The sequence below is a fragment of the Megachile rotundata genome, chromosome 1 (genome assembly GCF_050947335.1).
Source record: "Megachile rotundata isolate GNS110a chromosome 1, iyMegRotu1, whole genome shotgun sequence".
Classification (NCBI taxonomy): Eukaryota; Metazoa; Arthropoda; class Insecta; order Hymenoptera; family Megachilidae; genus Megachile; species Megachile rotundata.
In genome coordinates, this window is record NC_134983.1 from 19,882,504 (window position 1) to 19,900,992 (window position 18,489).

Below are 18,489 nucleotides of genomic sequence, written 5' to 3' on the forward strand. Positions count from 1 at the left end.
ATTTCATCCGAAACTCAACAGCGAATGTGTGCTTCAGGGTGGTTTCAACAAAATATTTCATCATCATATGTCTTTTCATAATATTTCGTATCATAATATGTCTTTCTATGCTTTACAATTATGGAGCCTACAATACTGGACTTTTCACGATTTTTTGTAATAAAAGAAAAATGTGAAACGTACTCGGGTACCACCCTGATATGCACCTCTTGAACATTTTGATATATAAATAGCTGTAAAAGCTTCATTTATGTCATCCGCACGATACAGTGGGCGGTAGTTATGTATTTATAGAACGACAAGATTTAGGGAGATAGAACTCGACGGCCTAGATAAATTAATTATAGTCGAGGGCTACCGATTTTGATCGAACAAGGACACGTTTGAACTACCAACGAGGAGAAATCGTCGCTTGACTTATTAGTCCTAATCGCAGTCTGAATTGCATGTATTTTTCATTTGAAAATTGAAAAACATTTACTGTCTCGCAAATTACCTCGCGAATTTGCTGGTGAAGTACCTCCTGCAAGTTTCGATCTCTCCTCGCGAAAAGAACTTATAAAGAAACACCTTTCGTACAAAGTCCGGACGATAGCGTGTAACCTCGACCAATTTTAAATTACAGATGGAATGATGTCTTTTGCAGGACGTGACGATGGCACCGCCGCCTTCAACCACGCCGACGAGTCGCAGTAGCTCGGTGCACATGGACAACCAGCAGCAGCAGCAAGCATCTCAAGCGTCGTCGCAGCCCCAGCAACAACAGACCGACACTCAGGTGAAAGGTTTCGCGACGATCGCAGCAAGCAATGTGTCGGGAAACGAGATGCCTGGGTATCCACTTCAACCGGGCCCACAGAGTTTACACAACTCTAACGGATATCCAGGCTACGTGGAAATGGGTCAACAACAAGTACAAAACCAATGGCAGCCTCAGGTGGCTCAGCAGTCGCATCAGCAGCAGCAACATATGCAGCGACAGCATTCGGTGTCCGATGCTGGCCAACGACACATATGGTCCGACACTAGTACCGGCACGAAGATGAACAACGTGAACAACAGCATGAACTGGTCGGATGGAACGATGCAGCAACAACAGCAGCACCAACAGAAACCTCCTCAACAGCAGCAGCAGTCGAACATGCAGAGCAACAGTATGAAGCAGCAAGAGCAGCAACAGAGTATGCAAATGCAGACGCAGCAAGAAATACCCAGGCCAGCCAGCCACATGAGCTGGGAGAACGGCAGCGTGAAGGAAACTCCGCATACTCCACAGTCGTGGACAGACAATACAGATAATCAACAGCAACAAACTCAGGGAAACTGGTCCCGGCAAAGTCCGAAGCTGAGGGACACGCAGAATCCAAGATTGACACCCTCTAGTCAACAACAACCTCAGCACCAAGGGTGGCTACAGCATTCTCCGAAGTTGTCGGACCATCAACAGAATCCGTCTCACCAGAACGCCAGAATGACGCCTTCCGGTCAACAGCATAGTTGGCAACAGAGTAGTCCAGAGATGCAGCAGAACTCGAACCAGTCGAATCCGAGGTTAACGCCGCAGCAGACGCAACAACAACAGCAGCAGCAGCAACAACAGCAGCAGCAGTGGTCGCAACAGACGAAGATCGAGAAGAATCCCAGACTGACGCCGTCTAATCAAATGTCCTGGCCAGACACTCCAACTAGTCAATCGAATTGGTCGCCGAACAGTATGAAAAGCGACGGCAGTCAACAACCGCAACAGCAATGGCCGGATTCGCAGCCCAGCCCACGGAGAACGCCCGGTCATCAGCCGGCGGCGTGGCAACCTCAGCCGCAAGAGAACAAAATGGAGAACCAGATGTCCTGGTCACCCAGCTCGGTCGCCGAGAATCAACCCACATGGGGACAACAGGCGACCAAACAAGATATGCAGAATTCCGGGGAAAGAGTGTTGTGGCAACAACAAACAACAGACACCGGGAAACCCAACGGGTTCCCGGATAATCAGGATGCTCAGGAGAGTAACGTATTTGCTCAATCCAATCGTGTTAACTTGAACAGTCGATTAAAGTCGATGATACTGAACAAACAGCAACAGCAACAGCAACAACAGCAACAGTTGCAGCATCAACAACTTCAACAGCAACAATCGCAGCAACAGTCCGCGCATCAGATGAGTCATCAAGAACAGCAACATCACAATATGCATCATCAGATGCAGTCCCAGCACGTGAACAGCAACAGCGGGAACCGGGATTATCACAACGAGGACCGGATGCGGGACTCGCACGATAACTCGGACAAGATGACAGAGAAACAACAGACGGAACAGTATTTGAGCCAGTCGAACATCATCTCGATGGCGCAGTCGAACGAATCTTTGACCGGTAATTTTTTATTGCATAGCCACCACCCTCGGGTCGATAGTTTGCCCGACGGTGGTGGCTTATGGGAATGGTCAGGAGGAGGTAACAACGGCGGTGTTTTGTCCGAGAACGGTATGACGGTCATCGAGAGTCTGATGAAATTCGGCTCGGAGGAGAAAACCGTACTGGAGAAACCCTGCGAGAAAGAACAGCAAGAACAGCAGCCACAATTGTGGAAGGAGGACGCGAAGAGCAACGACAATCAGACCATCGACGACAAGTCGTTTCAGAGGAGTCTATGCCTGGATCAGAGCAACAACGACGAGGTTTTCGAACAACGTCGAAGCAACGAAGACGAGGCGACGCAAGTGTCGCTGATCAACGAGGAGGACAGACCGTATGTGGAGAGTACCGATAAAACGACATCTACGGAAACGAATTGCGATTCCTCGCAGATCATCAAGCAGGAGAACATCGGCGAATACGGTTGTTCGAGCTCCGATTGCGTTTCACCGGCGGCCTCCTCGAAGAGCGAGAGCTGCGCGAAGGAGATCAAAAGCGAGCCGGATCAGAGGTCGCAGGAAAGCTCGAATTACAAGTTCCGCGGTGACGGTGGTCCAGCCAAAGTATCGCCAGGAGTCGGTTCTTGGTGCTGTCGCAGAGGCGGCACCGAACAACCGACGCCCGAACATCTGCGAGACGGTTGTTGTCAAGGTCTTCAAACTAGGGACGAAATTTTGGCCGACTCGGCAGACAAGTCCGACGTTAAGAACGAAGGTCCTCAGAGTCCGAGAAGCGCGGCTTCGACCACGACGAAATTGCAAGATCATTTGGACAAGCTGAAGAACAATGTCAGGACCGAAGTGCCGGACTGCAACTGCTTCCCCGCCGACAAATGTGAGTTGCTATTGTGTATTCAGCACGACACTAACATTGAGAGAACACACTAACCACGATTATTTGTTACACGACAAATAAAAACCTGAAAAAAAAACAAAAAACAAATAAATAAAACTGTACTACTACTATTACTACTACTTCTACTACTAGTAATACTACTACTGCTACTACTACTACTAATACGTTATGGCCGACAATACACCGATTATGCGCCTTGATTCAGTGACCCAAAGAGGAATGCACGTGTACCTAACTTACACCCCTTTCCCAGGGGATATACCTACATACGTGGCATAAATGTTTCCGCTTCTGTTGCTTCCTTTCCGTTGAAACGTCCAGTTTCGTAAGTAAAATGAGGTTCAACTACAAGGTCCACCAGAACCCGGCTCGTACTACACTCATCTCGGGGCGGCTGCAAGCCTGCCTGACCTACGGAACGATCTTGAAAGAAGAACCGGCCTTAAGGGAAACGCCATAAGATTTGAGAAGGTCATCTACACCGGAAAGGAGGGAAAAACTACTCAGGGATGTCCCATGGCCAAGTGGGTAAGCATCTTCATCTATTATGTTATTTATTACGTTGTACCTCTTCTGTTCCACTTTTGGTGATGGGATTGTAATATCAGTGATTCGCTAGATACTACGACGATCTGGTCTGGAAGAGAAGATCCTGACTATAGTGAAACACCGGCAAGGCCACAAGTGTCCTACAGCCTGGATCGTCGTGGCGATGGTAGCTTGGGAAGGTGTACCGACCCACGAGGCCGATCGGATATATTCCCTCCTGAGCCATAAATTGAATCGATTCGGTTTACCGACGACCAGAAGATGCGGAACGAACGAACCGAGAACGTGTGCCTGCCAAGGCCTCGATCCAGACACTTGCGGTGCAAGCTTTTCCTTTGGATGTTCCTGGTCCATGTATTATAATGGTTGCAAATACGCCAGAAGTAAAACCGTCCGTAAATTTCGACTATCAGTACGATCAGAGGTGAGATACCTTTCGATTCTTGATACATTCATTATCTAAACACTCGTGCATTCTTCTGCAAGAATTAATATATATTTAACGATTAAATTATACGTTGTTGCAGGAACAAGAAGTCGAAGAAAGAATGCACGTCCTAGCTACGCTTTTGTCGCCTCTGTATCTCAGTCTTGCACCGGAAGCGTTCAACAATCAGACACAATTCGAGCGGGAAGCGAGCGAGTGTCGTTTAGGATTCAAACCTGGCCGACCATTTTCCGGTGTCACGGCTTGCATCGATTTCTGCGCGCACTCGCATCGTGATCTACACAACATGAACAACGGATGTACCGTGGTAAGTATGCTGGAGAGTCTGTACATTTTTAATGAACCGCATTTTAAAGAAACTGAACAAAACGACTGACTCGTTCTTTGTTGCTTCCAGGTGGTTACCTTGACGAAACATCGTAATTTATCTAAACCCGAAGACGAACAGCTACATGTACTTCCGCTTTACATCATGGATACTACGGATGAGTATGGATCGAAAGAGGGACAGGATGAGAAGGTTCGAGGTGGCTCCGTAGAAGTGTTAACAAAGTAAGTATTACTTTGATACAGTAATGTCATTTTAATCGAGTTTAATGAAAAGAAATTTAATCGAATGATATTATTTGATCCAGGTATCCGTGCGAAGTGAGAGTTCGGTCGGTACCACTGCAGCCCTGTCGACGTCACGGTAAAAAGCGGAAGGAGGATGAGCCGGACACGGTGAGCAATAAAAAAGACGGTTCCAAGAACACGAGCGAGAAACTGAGCGACCAGAGCCGTGTTCCGGGTCACCAAGAAGCAGCGAAACCGCAAATGAGGGATGCACAGCTGTCCCTGGAAATGGCGTCGATGTTCGAAGGGATGGACGCGCAGTTGCAGAGCTCTCAGGTATCCTCTACCGTTCTTGACAGTCCGGTGTCCATGTATCAAGGTTGGGGTTATCAGAACGAACAGCAGTGGGGTAGAAACGGTTGGCTGGATCAACGAAAGAACAACTGGCTGAATCCATGGGGAGAATACTCGTTCGGTGGTTTGGACAGGGAGGCGAAAGTTGACCCGGACAGCACCAGCCTGGACGATACGAGGCCAAGGAGCGCCGTTTCTCAGGACGAACATCGACCAGGCTCGCGAAATTTACCAAACTCCACCATGGACTCGCCCAGGAATTGTTATCCCCATTCGCCGAGAGCTCATCCGATCTCGCCGAGGAGTTCACACGCGGGAACACCCGGGGACGTAAGTTACGCGATGTCGCCCAGAGGTTGCCCTCCCGCGCCGCAAGATCAGAAGATAGCCTCGCCGAGGAGCTCGGGGTACCCGGACACGGGCTACGGCCACGTGCCAACTTCCAGGAATTACACGAACGTATACGACAACAGACAAGGTAGTGCGTCTCCAAAGACAGGCTGTACAAATTTCCCGCCTCATTTGGATCAAAGAAGCGCTCTCGGCCGTACGAACCAACCGCACAACGCGAACGCTTTCCGGCAGAGTTGCGAACAGTCGAAATTCCACTTCTCGAAACCTGCGCAAGATTCTAGTCAGCAAAAGTACCATACGACGCAGAACTACTTAGAGGCTCAAAAGTCGCAGACCGAGCAGTCGTACGCGAACAGAATACAAGCTCACTACCCGTCGCACCCAGTTCAGTCGGTCAGAAACCATCCGTACCAGGTTCAACACGATTCGAACGTGGACGCGTACTCCGGGCTCCCGCCAGTATCCCCGTGCATGGACAACGCTAGTCATAAAGCATTCGGTGCTACGAATACGGATCTACTGCTTCACGGCGCGCCGCACCTTCCCCCGAACCACCAGCAGAACGGCGCTCAGAATTTCGGACCGGATCAGAGAAGATACCGAGCGCAGAAGGGGCCTGAACAGAAGGTACCCGCGGCGAACCACGCGTCACCGGCGCCTTCCGATCAGATGGCTGGTTGGAACATGTTGGGCACCTGGTATCCCGATCAGCCGAAAGCTTACAATCAACAGCCGATGTACAACGACCAAATCGCTTCCGAGAGAGGTCATCAGCAACCCGTCGACCATCAGAAGGGTCTGAACTGGAACGACAGAATGCCGCATCCGGATCAGGCGAAGCCACCCTGTTGGGAAGCACCTCCCGATCCTTCTCCATTCCGAGTGCCAAAGGGCAGACCACCCTCGAGGACGGCGTCGAGCCAGAATCCGAACGCAGACAATACATATCAAAATTCTTCCAATAGAACGTTCCTGAAGCCACAAGAGCCGATGCGCAGCGGCGTCTACGCGGACAGTCTGAGCAACGGCGTGCAGACTATCGGAACGATGCATCAGAGTAGTCAACGGAAACCGGATTGGCCAGATGACAACAAGATGAAAGAAGGATTCGAGCACAGGCAGAACGTGGCGAATCCGAACTCCAACTGTTTCCCGTGGCCAGAAGAGATGAAACAAGTGCAAGACTTCCACGCGGTGCCAGCCCTGGGACACCCCCATGCTTCTTTCCCTCAGTACGGACCTTACCCGACGTACCCCGTCTTCGAGAAACCATACTCCAACTCCTGGGAAGGCTACAACTACCACCAGGCCCCGTATCATCCTCAAACGCCGGACTACCCGCCGCAGTTCTATCAGCAACCGAAGAGGGAAGCCTTCGTTCCGTCGCCGCAGTATCCTTACCAAGGAGTACCTCCGTACCAAGGTCTGAATCCAGGTTGGGCCCGGTGGGAGACACCCAGGTGGGACATCTACGGACCACCACCGTACTTCCCGGTGCTTCCCGAACCACCACCGAAGGCAGAACCGCTCGGGGAAGTGGCGGACTACTCCGACAACGAGGAGTGCTTCAAGGATTCGCAGATGGGCGGAGTAGCGATAGCTCTGGGCCACGGTAGCGTGCTGTTCGAGTGCGCCAAACACGAAATGCACGCCACCACGGCTCTGAAGAAACCCAATCGTCTCAATCCGACCAGGATCAGCCTGGTCTTCTATCAACACCGTAACCTGAACAGACCCAGGCACGGTTGGGACGAGTGGGAAGAGAAGATGAGACTACGCAAGTTGGGCGTCACGAGTACCACGTCCACGTCGGTTGTGACCACTTCGTCGTCCACTTCGCAGTCACTGTCCACGCCATCGACTCCGACCAGCCCTGCCAGCGCCATCGTCAACGAAAAATCCACACCGCTTCCCTACATACCCAGCGTCCCCAGCTCTCAGTTCATGATGAGGTCGCCCACGTACACCACCATGACCTGGACCACGCTCTTCCCCATGCATCCCTGCATGATAACTGGCCCGTATCAGGAAGGAGGGGCCATTGGATGAGTGATCGTCGCGGGCTACGGTTCCGATCGATGACCAAGAACCGTGCCAAGTGTCGATCGAGCAAGCTCGTCGGGCTGAAACACTGGACGGAAGCTCGCATGAACAGCGACGCGTTCGCGATGAGAATCGCGAGGACGGAGATACGAACGACAGAGATTGTCGAGAGGGATCAAAGACCAAAAAGGATACAAGGAAATAATCATAGTAGTTTTAATTAAAGAAGACAAACCGTGATCACGAGGGGCTTTCTATTCTAACTATCATCATTGTCCTAGACGAGTATAGAGTTTACCGAGAGAAACGAGGATAACACGTTTGCACTGCCATTTTTCTATTTCATGTTTTTTCGGGGAATATAATAAACGTTGCAACAGAAAACGGGAATCAACGGTAACGAGAAAACTACGAGGGATAAAAGCAGAGGTTACAGGTTCGCAAACTGAGAGACACACGGGATTCTATTCTAATCGGGGCTTCCCTTTTTATATCGATCTTTTACACATACGAGATGTTGCGACACGAGAGGAGACTAACGAGGATTTACACGAAGCGGAAGAAGAACGAAGAGGAATACGCGAAACGACGTTCGCGGTCTCGTAACGAAGGAAACGAAGGAAGAGTGTAACGCATCCGATTGTATATTTTTAAACGGTTTCGTGTTTGTTGGTAGAGTCGTAATTCGTATTTAGCTAGTCCAAGCCTAGACGACAGGTTTTTATCGCGACGTTACACGCAGTGGCAGACACGTAACGCTGACATGTACCGTTGTACAAAGCTGGATCACACGTTGTATTTAGAGTGACGCAGAGGCACACTTTTTATCCGCGCATTCCTTTTTCTAAACACGTTTGGTCGCATCCATCCACACGGCCAACTATTCTAACGACCAAATTGTCCGTTCGATCAACACCGTAGGTTTTACACCCACACCCACCTTTATCCATACAACCACCTTTCGAGCCGCGTTTGTTTCGAATCGATTCTGTTTTTGTACAGGTCATCATGCACAATCTCGAGACGAGACGACCGCGTATACAAATTTTGCGGTGGTTCGCCATAGATTCACGTGACACACGCGTACATATATATATTATATACATATATATATATATATAGACACAAGAAAAATGATCTCAAGTTTTTTAAGCTAATTAATTAAACGATAATTATGGACGTTTGATTCCTTTTTCTTCCTCTCTCTCTCTTTTCACTCTTTCTATTGTCTACTTCTATTTATCACAGTTATTCGCATAATCGAATTTCATTTTTACTTTGTTATAAGACATATGTTCTTATTTTTTTAAATGAAAAATATTTTGCATCGAGTTGCAAGCTTATAAGGCATACGAATGTTCTCATTTTTTTTAATAAAAAATATTTTGCATCGAGTTGCAAGCCATCGAGCTTATGTTCATAATTTTTATGTTTGATCGTGAAAGTTGAAAAGCATCACCTGGAATCATGATAGAATATGCAGATTAAAAACTGATGAAATTAGATACACGAGATGTATTATATTGATATATATATTTATTATGTATTAATATACTACAATATATTATATTAATATAACATATATTATATTATAATATATATTATTATAAATTATATTCTGATATAATTTATAATATATAATATATATTCATTATATGTTTTATAACATATATTATAACGAAGTACCAATAATATAATATAAAATATTAATATAATATATAATGTGGTATATTGTATGTTACATAACAATTTTATATATGATGCACGAGGGAGTTTATATTAATATATTATTTTGTGTATCCCCGATTAAATCAATTTTATTTATGCAATCAATGTATTTTCAGATCTATTCAATTTCAGAGTTCTATCATACTGAGTATCATTTTATACATTTTATAATTTATCAAATTATTATTATTATTATCATTTTATAAATTTTTACGAAATCGACTGTGCGAATAATTGACCTCACCTGATTATTTTCTTCAATCGCCTATTGTACATGTCGCGCTTGTTCATCGTATTTATTATATTTTTGTCACGATTGCACGTGTTCGCACCCGTAGATCTATTTTTACGTCACGTTAGAATTTCTCTGTACACCAGCATACATACATTGATATAATTCTCCTTCGGTTCGATCGAGTACAAAAACACGATAAATCGCATCTAATCATTTCCTAAAACGAGAGCGACACTTTCGAAGAGTGGATGGTGCCGTCTTCTTCGTCGACCACGTTCTTCCGACTGTTTATTCCAACCCCTATTCTAGAATTAATAACCGAATCCCTGAAACGATGCGTTTGTTCGTCTCACGAAGACCCGCATCGTTTCACGGATTCTTTCGAGCCAGAAGGTGTTTGTTCGCGAAGAAACAGCCAAGCGAGTCTAAAGAAGGATGGTTTCAAGTCTGAGAACCAAAAACGCGTCTTTCGAACCGATCCCTGTTTGTTTTTCATGAAACAATGTAAATAAACCCACGTTCCCTCGAAACGTCCATTACTTTTGGACTCGATTCGATCGTAGCATAGTATTTCGGTAACAACCCTTTCGGGGCTAAGGTCGCTCTATATGGTCGCCCTAGTGCGATGTAGTTAGACCGTTTCTCAAGTACAAACGTATCTTTCAATTTTAGCGTAGTAAATCGATTCAAATATTTATTTCAAGTTTGCACTGGAACGTTCGACAGGCGGCCATATAAGCGGAGGGAGGTAGTGATGGGTTTGATCCACTCATGATCCTTTGCCTCGGTTATACGATTTTGCCTCGGATATGTACGAGTTAGACGAGGAATATAAATGGTAGAATATTTGGTCGTAAGTGGAGTTATTGATTTGTGAGTGAGTGACTCCATTGATTTGGAGTCATTGAATCGTGAGTGGATCATAAACGGGCAAGCATATTGTGGTCCAGAGCGAATTACGGATGCCAAGGGTGAATTGGTGGATAATAAGATCGGTGATAAATTGTAAACGGGTGGGTTGGGGTCATGAGTGAATCACGAGAGATCATGATAGATGTATAGGACATTAGTAGATTCGTGAATCATCCTCTCAGGAGAGGATCAGTAAGGGAATCAGTGGAGTTAGGCATCATCCGTGGATCCATAGATGACGAGTGAATTCTGAAGGTATCTTGAGTGGATTACTGGGTGGTTGTCCCAAATACTGGGTGGTCCAAAGGTAAATTGGTAGATATAAGATCGGTGATAAATTGTAAACGGACCACGAGTGGGTTGGGATCATGAGTGAATCACAAGAGGATCATGGTAGATGTGTATAGGACATTAGTAGATTCGTGAATCAGGATTTTCTCAGAAGAGGAGGGGAATCAGTGGAGTTAGGGCATCATCCGTGGATCCATAGATGACGAGTGAATTCTGAAGGTATCCTGAGTGGATTACTGGGTGGTTGTCCCTAATACTGGGTGGTCCCAAGGCAGAATTGGATATAAGATCGGTGATAAATTGTAAACGGACCACGAGTGGGTTAGAATCATGAGTGAATCACATGAGGATCATAGTAGATGGTGTATAGGACATTAGTAGATTCGTGAATCGTGAGCGATAGATGGAGTTAGGGCATCATTCATAGATCCACCGATGACGAATGAGTTCTGAAGGTATCCTGAGTGGATTACTGGGTGGTCCCAAGAATTGGTGGATATAAGATCAGTGATAAATTGTAAACGGACCACGAGTGGGTTAGAATCATGAATGAATCACGAGAGAATCATAACAAATCATGTATAGAACATTAATAGATTTGTAAATCACAAACAACAACCATCATCCGTGGATCCACAGATGAATCTATGAGCTATCAAAATGGCGGCAAGGTTGAGCTACCAAAATGGCGGCAAGAGGTTCCGAAAGGGTTGACGATCGAACAACAGAGTCCGAAAGTACCAAAAACACAAGAATCCGGTGTTCCATTTTGTTTGGTTGGTTGAATTACTGGCAAACCTTAACGCCGGAAGTGAGAAGCTATAAATGAAAGGGAGGTGAAAAGACGCGTCCAACCCTCGCCCATCGGAGTATTAATAAGAATCATTAATATATTATCATTCATTATTATCATAATGTAGTAGTAATAATAATTATTAGCGGCAAACAGTAATAATTAGTAATATAATCTAATTTAATCTGATTATTTATTGATTAAGTTCTGACGAGATGAACGTTGTTCGAATTTTTATTCCGCCAATCTTTTTCTTTCTCTTGTATCTCTTACGATTTCTCTCTTTACTTTCAGCCGATTCAGAAAGGTCTTTCTTCTTCTTTTCGCACTTTCTTCCGTTGCCTTTTCATGTACATTTTCGAGCACAATATCATCGATAGCAAAAGCTCGGGCCTTTCGAAACGCTAGTCCCTTTTCTTCTCTTTGTTTTCGGCCCCTGAGTTTTTTTTTAGCGAAACGAGGACGAAAAAGAGGAATACAATCACGAATCGATAAATTGATCGGTTCGATTAGAGATTATTTTTGACGAGCGCCGTTCTTCGATCAATTTCCCCGAGAAAATCGATCTCAAACAGTCAATTAAAATTCTCCCCGAGGAGAAATCACCCTGGAAATCATTCGAACTTCTATTTTTGATCCATTTTGAACAGCAAAAGGTAAAATTCGATGTAAGTTTCTTTTTTCTACGCGAGGCTCTGCGGCCATTTTGTCGAGAGCGTTTGTTCGTGGCCTTCCATGATGACTTCCGTTTCGATTCAAATTTTCCCGGGTAAAACGAGCAAACGCTTTCTTACAAACAATTTAGTTTCACGATGCTTTCGAACGCTCCAACGATTATTATATTAATTTGATCGAGGAAGAGGTTTCTTTTTTTAAATTTCTACGTTTCTTATTTTTAGCATATTGTTTATATATATTACGTATTTTAACACGTTTAATGAAATTTAATATATTCGAACAAGTGAAAAGAAATTGTAAATAACATTAATATTATATTATCACGTTTTATGCGACAAAGACCAACGATGGCCGGCATCACGAATTCGATATCATTGAATAATCGAGTGGAAATTATTTTTTAATTTTAAGTCGATTGAAATTTAACAAACGATCGTACTCTGAATAATTAAAAATTTTAGTGGTAATTATAGAAGCATTGAACGTGTTCAGGAATATGATCGATCAAGGATCATCGCCGGAAAGAAAAAGCAACAACAATTTCTTTTTTATAGAATACATTTAGGAGCGATCGTTAGCATAGAAACATGCGGTGTTAGTTTCACGTACACGTTTCTTTCCTCGATCGTAATCTTGAATCCGTTTCTGATACAGAAAGAAGCTTTCTTTTCTCTTGTCGACTTCCGGAATCGTGCTTGTCATCGAATTTTGAGTGAGTGAGTGTGTGGGTTGTGTACTGTAAAATCTCTGATGTGATAGACGTGGATGATGCTGTTAGATATTTTACAAGTTTATTAATTCATTTTTTGATTTTCGAGTTTTCAGATTTCCAAATTCTCAAATTTCTAAATTCTCAAATTCCAAAATTCTCAAATTTCCAATTTTTCGAATTCCCAAATTCTCAAATTTCCAATTTCTCAAATTTCCAAATTTTCAAATTCCAAAATTCTCAAATTTCCAATTTCTCAAATTCCCAAATTCTCAAATTTCCAAATTCTCAAATTCCCAAATTCTCAAATTTCCAATATCTCAAATTTCCAAATTCTCAAATTTCCAATTTCTCAAATTTCCAAATTCTCAAATTTCCAATTTCTCAAATTTCCAATTTCTCAAATACCCAATTTCTCAAATTCCAAAATTCTCAAATTCCCAATTTCTCAAATTTCCAATTTCTCAAATTTCCAAATTCTCAAATTTCCAAATTCTCAAATTTCCTATTTCTCAAATTACCAAATTCTCAAATTTCCAAATTCTCAAATTTCCAATTTCTCAAATTTCCAAATTTCCAAATTCCCAAATTCTCAAATTTCCAATTTCTCAAATTTCCAAATACTCAAATTTCCAATTTCTCAAAATTCCCCAAATTCCCTAGATCCCACAGTTCCCAAATTCACTAAATTCTCAAAATTCCCTAGATCCAAAATTCTCAAAATTCCCCAAATTCTCTACATCCCAAATTCCCCAAATTCCCTTAATTTCCCAAGTTCCCTAAATTCCCAAATTTCTCAATTTCCCTACTTCTAAATTTTAAATTCTCAAATCCTCTCAATTTTCAAATTTTTATGTCTTTTTCAATCTGTAAAGTAGTATAATTTTTTAACAATTTGTCTTGATTCACTATTGAAAGAAAAGACTTTTACTCGAGCACCTTCAGTTTGTTTCACTAAATTATCTAAACTTGATAAAAACTGTGTTTATTATAAACGAGATTTTACGGTACAGTCATAAGTGGGCGGATCCAAGAGGCTGAACACACGACACTGATAACATATGACACATTAAAATATATAAAACTAAAAATCATATAATAAAGTTCAATTTCTATTATGATATAATATTAATTATGATCTCATAAACAAAATCAAAAATGTCAAATATATAACATAACTATTAATTATAAATATTAATTATGATTTCATAATTAATTATGAAAATATTAATTATGATTTTACATTCAAGAAGAGAAATATAATTTCAGTTAAATTTAAGTCAAATATAATTTAAATCAACTTTAAGTCAGATATAATTTCACTCAATTTTAAGTCAAATATAAATTGAATCAAATTGAGGTCCAATATAATTTCAATCAATTTTAAGTCAAATACAATTTCACTCAATTTTAAGTCAAATATAAATTGAATCAAATTGAGGTCCAATATAATTTCAATCAATTTTAAGTCAAATACAATTTCACTCAATTTTAAGTCAAATATAAATTGAATCAAATTGAGGTCCAATATAATTTCAGTCAATTTTAAGTCAAATACAATTTCACTCAATTTTAAGTCAAATATAAATTGAATCAAATTGAGGTCCAATATAATTTCAATCAATTTTAAGTCAAATACAATTTCACTCAATTTTAAGTCAGATATAAATTGAATCAAATTGAGGTCCAATATAATTTCAGTCAATTTTAAGTCAAATACAATTTCACTTAATTTTAAGTCAAATATAAATTGATTCAAATTGAGGTCCAATATAATTTCAATCAATTTTTAGTCAAATACAATTTCACTCAATTTTAAGTCAAATTTTAGTCAAATGTAACATGACACCAATTACAAATTTTCTAACATTTCAAACAACACTTTAACATCAATTTTAAAAATTGATATTCGTTGTGAAGTCTCTTGTACATCCGCCCCTGTACGAAAAATCGCGGAATCCGCTCGAATTCCGCTTCGCGAGGATCGTGGCGACGAAACCGATCGTATTACCCTCGTTTGCTGTCGAAACGAAGATAGGAATAGGCTCGTTGTCGTTAGTATTCATCTTTCTTTTTATCTACGACGCGAACATCGTGTCGTGACGATGCCAAAATAGTATTAAAACAATGGTAAACATAGGTAAATTAGAAGAAGAGTGAACAAAAGGAAAATCACTCGATAGATATCCTGCGAACTATGCGAAAGATCGTTCGCTTTTCTTTCTCTTGGAACAAGGGGAAAATTATCAGGGACGGCGGATACTAATTTGTTTTTTTTTACGCTTTCGCAGAATTTTTTGGGAGAATTTTCGGATTTGAAAATTTGGACATTTTTGAAATTGGAAAATTGGAGGATTTGGGAATTTGGGAGTTTGGGGATTTGGAGCGTTTTGGAGGATTTGGGAATTTGGGGATTTTGGGAATTTAAGGAGTTGGAAATTAGGGATTTGGAAATTTAGGGATTTTGGGAATTTAAGGAGTTGGAAATTTGGGGATTTGGGAAATTAGGGATTTGGGTAATTAGGGATTTGGGAATTTGAAGAGTTTGGAATTTAGGGATTTGGAAAATTAGAAATTTGAAAATTTAGGGATTTGGGAAATTGGAAATTTAGGAATTTGGGAATTTGGGAATTTGGGAATTTGGGAATTTGGGAATTTGGGAATTTGGGAATTTGGAAATTTGGGAAATTGGAAATTTAGGAGTTTGGGAATTTGGGAATTTGGGAATTTGGGAATTTGGGAATTTGGGAATTTGGAAATTTGGGAATTTGGGAATTTGGGAATTTGGGAATTTGGGAAATTGGAAATTTAGGAGTTTGGGAATTTGGGAATTTGGGAATTTGGGAATTTGGGAATTTGGGAATTTGGGAAATTGGAAATTTAGGAATTTGGAAATTTGGGAATTTGGGAATTTGGGAAATTGAAAATTTAGGAATTTGGGAATTTGGGAATTTAGGAATTTAGGAATTTGGGAATTTGGGAATTTGGGAATTTGGGAATTTAGAGATTTGGAAATTTAGGGATTTGGGAATTTAGGAATTTGGAAAATTAGAAATTTGAAATTTAGGGATTTGGGAATTTAGAAATTTAGAAATTTAGGGATTGGAAAATTTGAGGACTTGGAAAATTAGAAACTTGCAAATTTAGGCAATTAAAAACTCAGAGGTTACAAGTTTCAAAATTTGACTTCAGAATTTACTAATCTACTTTCAAACTTAATTTACTCCTAACTTCCAAAAATAGTAAAACCACAATACTCCAAACAATCATAACTACAAAATATCTCCGCGCAAACTATCCGAAAGTTCCCTAAACCGCCGTCCCTGGCATCCCGCGAGAACGTTGCCAATTTTTGTATTTCGAAAAGAAACGGTTCGAAAGAGGGTCACGAAAAAAACTAACAGAGACTCGAGTTGTACGGATGCTAACGAGCGAAGCGAAATGAGAGAAGAAAACAAAAATAGAAAGAAAAAGAGGTTGAAAGCTGTATTTTTTCTTCCAATGCCAAAAAGATGCCATTTTGTTTTGTACGAAAAAAGCAATGAAAAAACAAACAAAAAAAAAATAGAAGTTGAGAGAGAGAGAGAGAGAGAGTGTGTGACAAGCAGATGATGGAGGTAGTGGAAGGTTGAAGCGAATCGCGAGGGTGAACAAATTTTTTAAATAGTTTGTAGCGAGCGTATATTAGATGTAATTCGATACAAATACAAGAAACGAAACAAACACACACACAGACACACTTACACGTACACACGAATGTATATCTGGTGAGAATGATAATATAATAAAACACTTGTCCGCCTTATGAAGCAGAATTAACAATAGGTAATTGATTACTAAAAAAAGCAGATCGAAAAAGCAAAAGCAAAGGTAATTAAGTAAAGTAATTGTAGTTTGAAAGGATGGTGGAACGGTAAATAAAATAAAAATGGTAGATTGTAACGAGCATCAGAGATTTAGCCGAGGTGCGAAAATCGTGAGACGCTCGCCGCGTATTTATATATAAATATATATATATAAAAAGAAAGAGGAATTTAGAAGAAATATATACGTGTCCGGTATCGTTACAGAAAAGTAAAAATGCAAATAAAAAAGCGGAGAGAGAACGAAAGATCGCTCACAATTTTTGCACGTTGGTACCAAAACTTCCCCTTCGGGTCTCCCCAAAACACCCCCCACCCCCGAGATAGGGCATACGAAAGAAAAAAAAAGCATAGCGTTACGTATACACCGGTTGCATACATATATGTGTACATATATTTTTGGATAAAGAGCCGTGAGAAGAAAAAAAGAAATTTTTAAATCGAAATTCGGGCCCGCGCGCGAACACGGAGTCGTCCCGTTGGATCGTTTCTCGTTGGATCGCGATCGTCGAGCTAAAAGAAAATTTTAGAAAACGACACTTTCGACGGAGTTTATCGAACGGTTTCGACGATCGACGAGCACCGGGAAATTCTGCTTACTCTCTCTCGGACGCGCGAAAAGACGTACAAAATGAAGATATTAAAATGGCGGGGGACATTTAATGGCGCGATCCATCGGGACAACGTTCCGCGTCGCGGGGGCCCCGAGATGTATTTATGAATATTTATTTACGCGAGATTAAACGAGACGAAAGAAAAAAAGATGATGAAAATGATGAATGGAAGAAAATCTAATATATTGACGATTTAAAGATAGATGATCGTAAGTGTAAGATGTAAGTTTTATAATGAAGATAAAAAAAATATATATATATATACCGATTATATATATATATAAATATATATATAAATATATTTACTTGTAAAGTGTTTTAATAATGCCTTTCGCCATGTTCGATCGCGCCAAAAAATGAAAGGATAAATGAGAACAAGCGAAAGGAGTAGCGAAGCAATGTGAAATTCTCGACTCGACGTAAAATACGAAAATATCGATCAACGGTGAGAGTGAAAGAATTATAACGTCGAGGGTATCTTCGATTTCATTGTAATTGTGACGATGTATCTTTTTTATTATTAATATTATTATCATTATTATTATTATTAATATTAATATTATTATTATTACTATTATTGACATTATTAGTTTTGTTTTTTTTTCACTACACGTTTGGTTCTCCGTATTATGTTTAAGGATAAAAGAGAATTGTCGAACGATATCCACGTGCGTTTCGATCGACACGAATGTGGACGACGAAGTACACGTGGATGGAAAATGGAAAAATACGGAAAACGCGGGTGCGCTTGAGCGATGAAAATCATACACGATTACACGAGTAACACATTGACACACGAACGAATACACGTACAAAACCCATATGATCATACACTACATGCGAGAACACACACATACAGTATGCTTAGAGTTTAGTAGCGATTCATTAGACGATAAGCGATAGAGTAATTTAAACTGATCATTGCTATCGATGACTATTATTGACATAAGAGTACATTTAGACGAAGAATATGTTATAAGTAAGATGTAATTGTCCTTTGTGAATATACATAAGAGAGAAATGAGAAATACAAAAAACTTTTATGATAAACAGAGTTCATCATTTTAAACGTCTACCTACGTTTGATGATAATT

The 18,489-nt window shown here is 41.3% G+C and overlaps 1 protein-coding gene across 10 annotated transcripts in view; it reads left to right on the forward strand.

The window, feature by feature from the left end:
- Positions 1-18,445, forward strand: part of Tet (tet methylcytosine dioxygenase-like) — a 190,094-nt gene extending 171,649 nt beyond the window's left edge. For all 10 annotated transcript variants that reach the window (XM_076530774.1, XM_076530776.1, XM_076530770.1 and 7 more), the window contains 6 exons: positions 647-3,248; positions 3,622-3,797; positions 3,889-4,242; positions 4,346-4,573; positions 4,664-4,818; positions 4,902-18,445. In XM_076530774.1, the coding sequence (XP_076386889.1) occupies positions 647-3,248; positions 3,622-3,797; positions 3,889-4,242; positions 4,346-4,573; positions 4,664-4,818; positions 4,902-7,578 (6,192 nt within the window). In that variant the 3' untranslated portion in view covers positions 7,579-18,445. The remainder of the gene's footprint in view (positions 1-646; positions 3,249-3,621; positions 3,798-3,888; positions 4,243-4,345; positions 4,574-4,663; positions 4,819-4,901) is intronic.
- Positions 18,446-18,489: the final 44 nt, after the last annotated feature.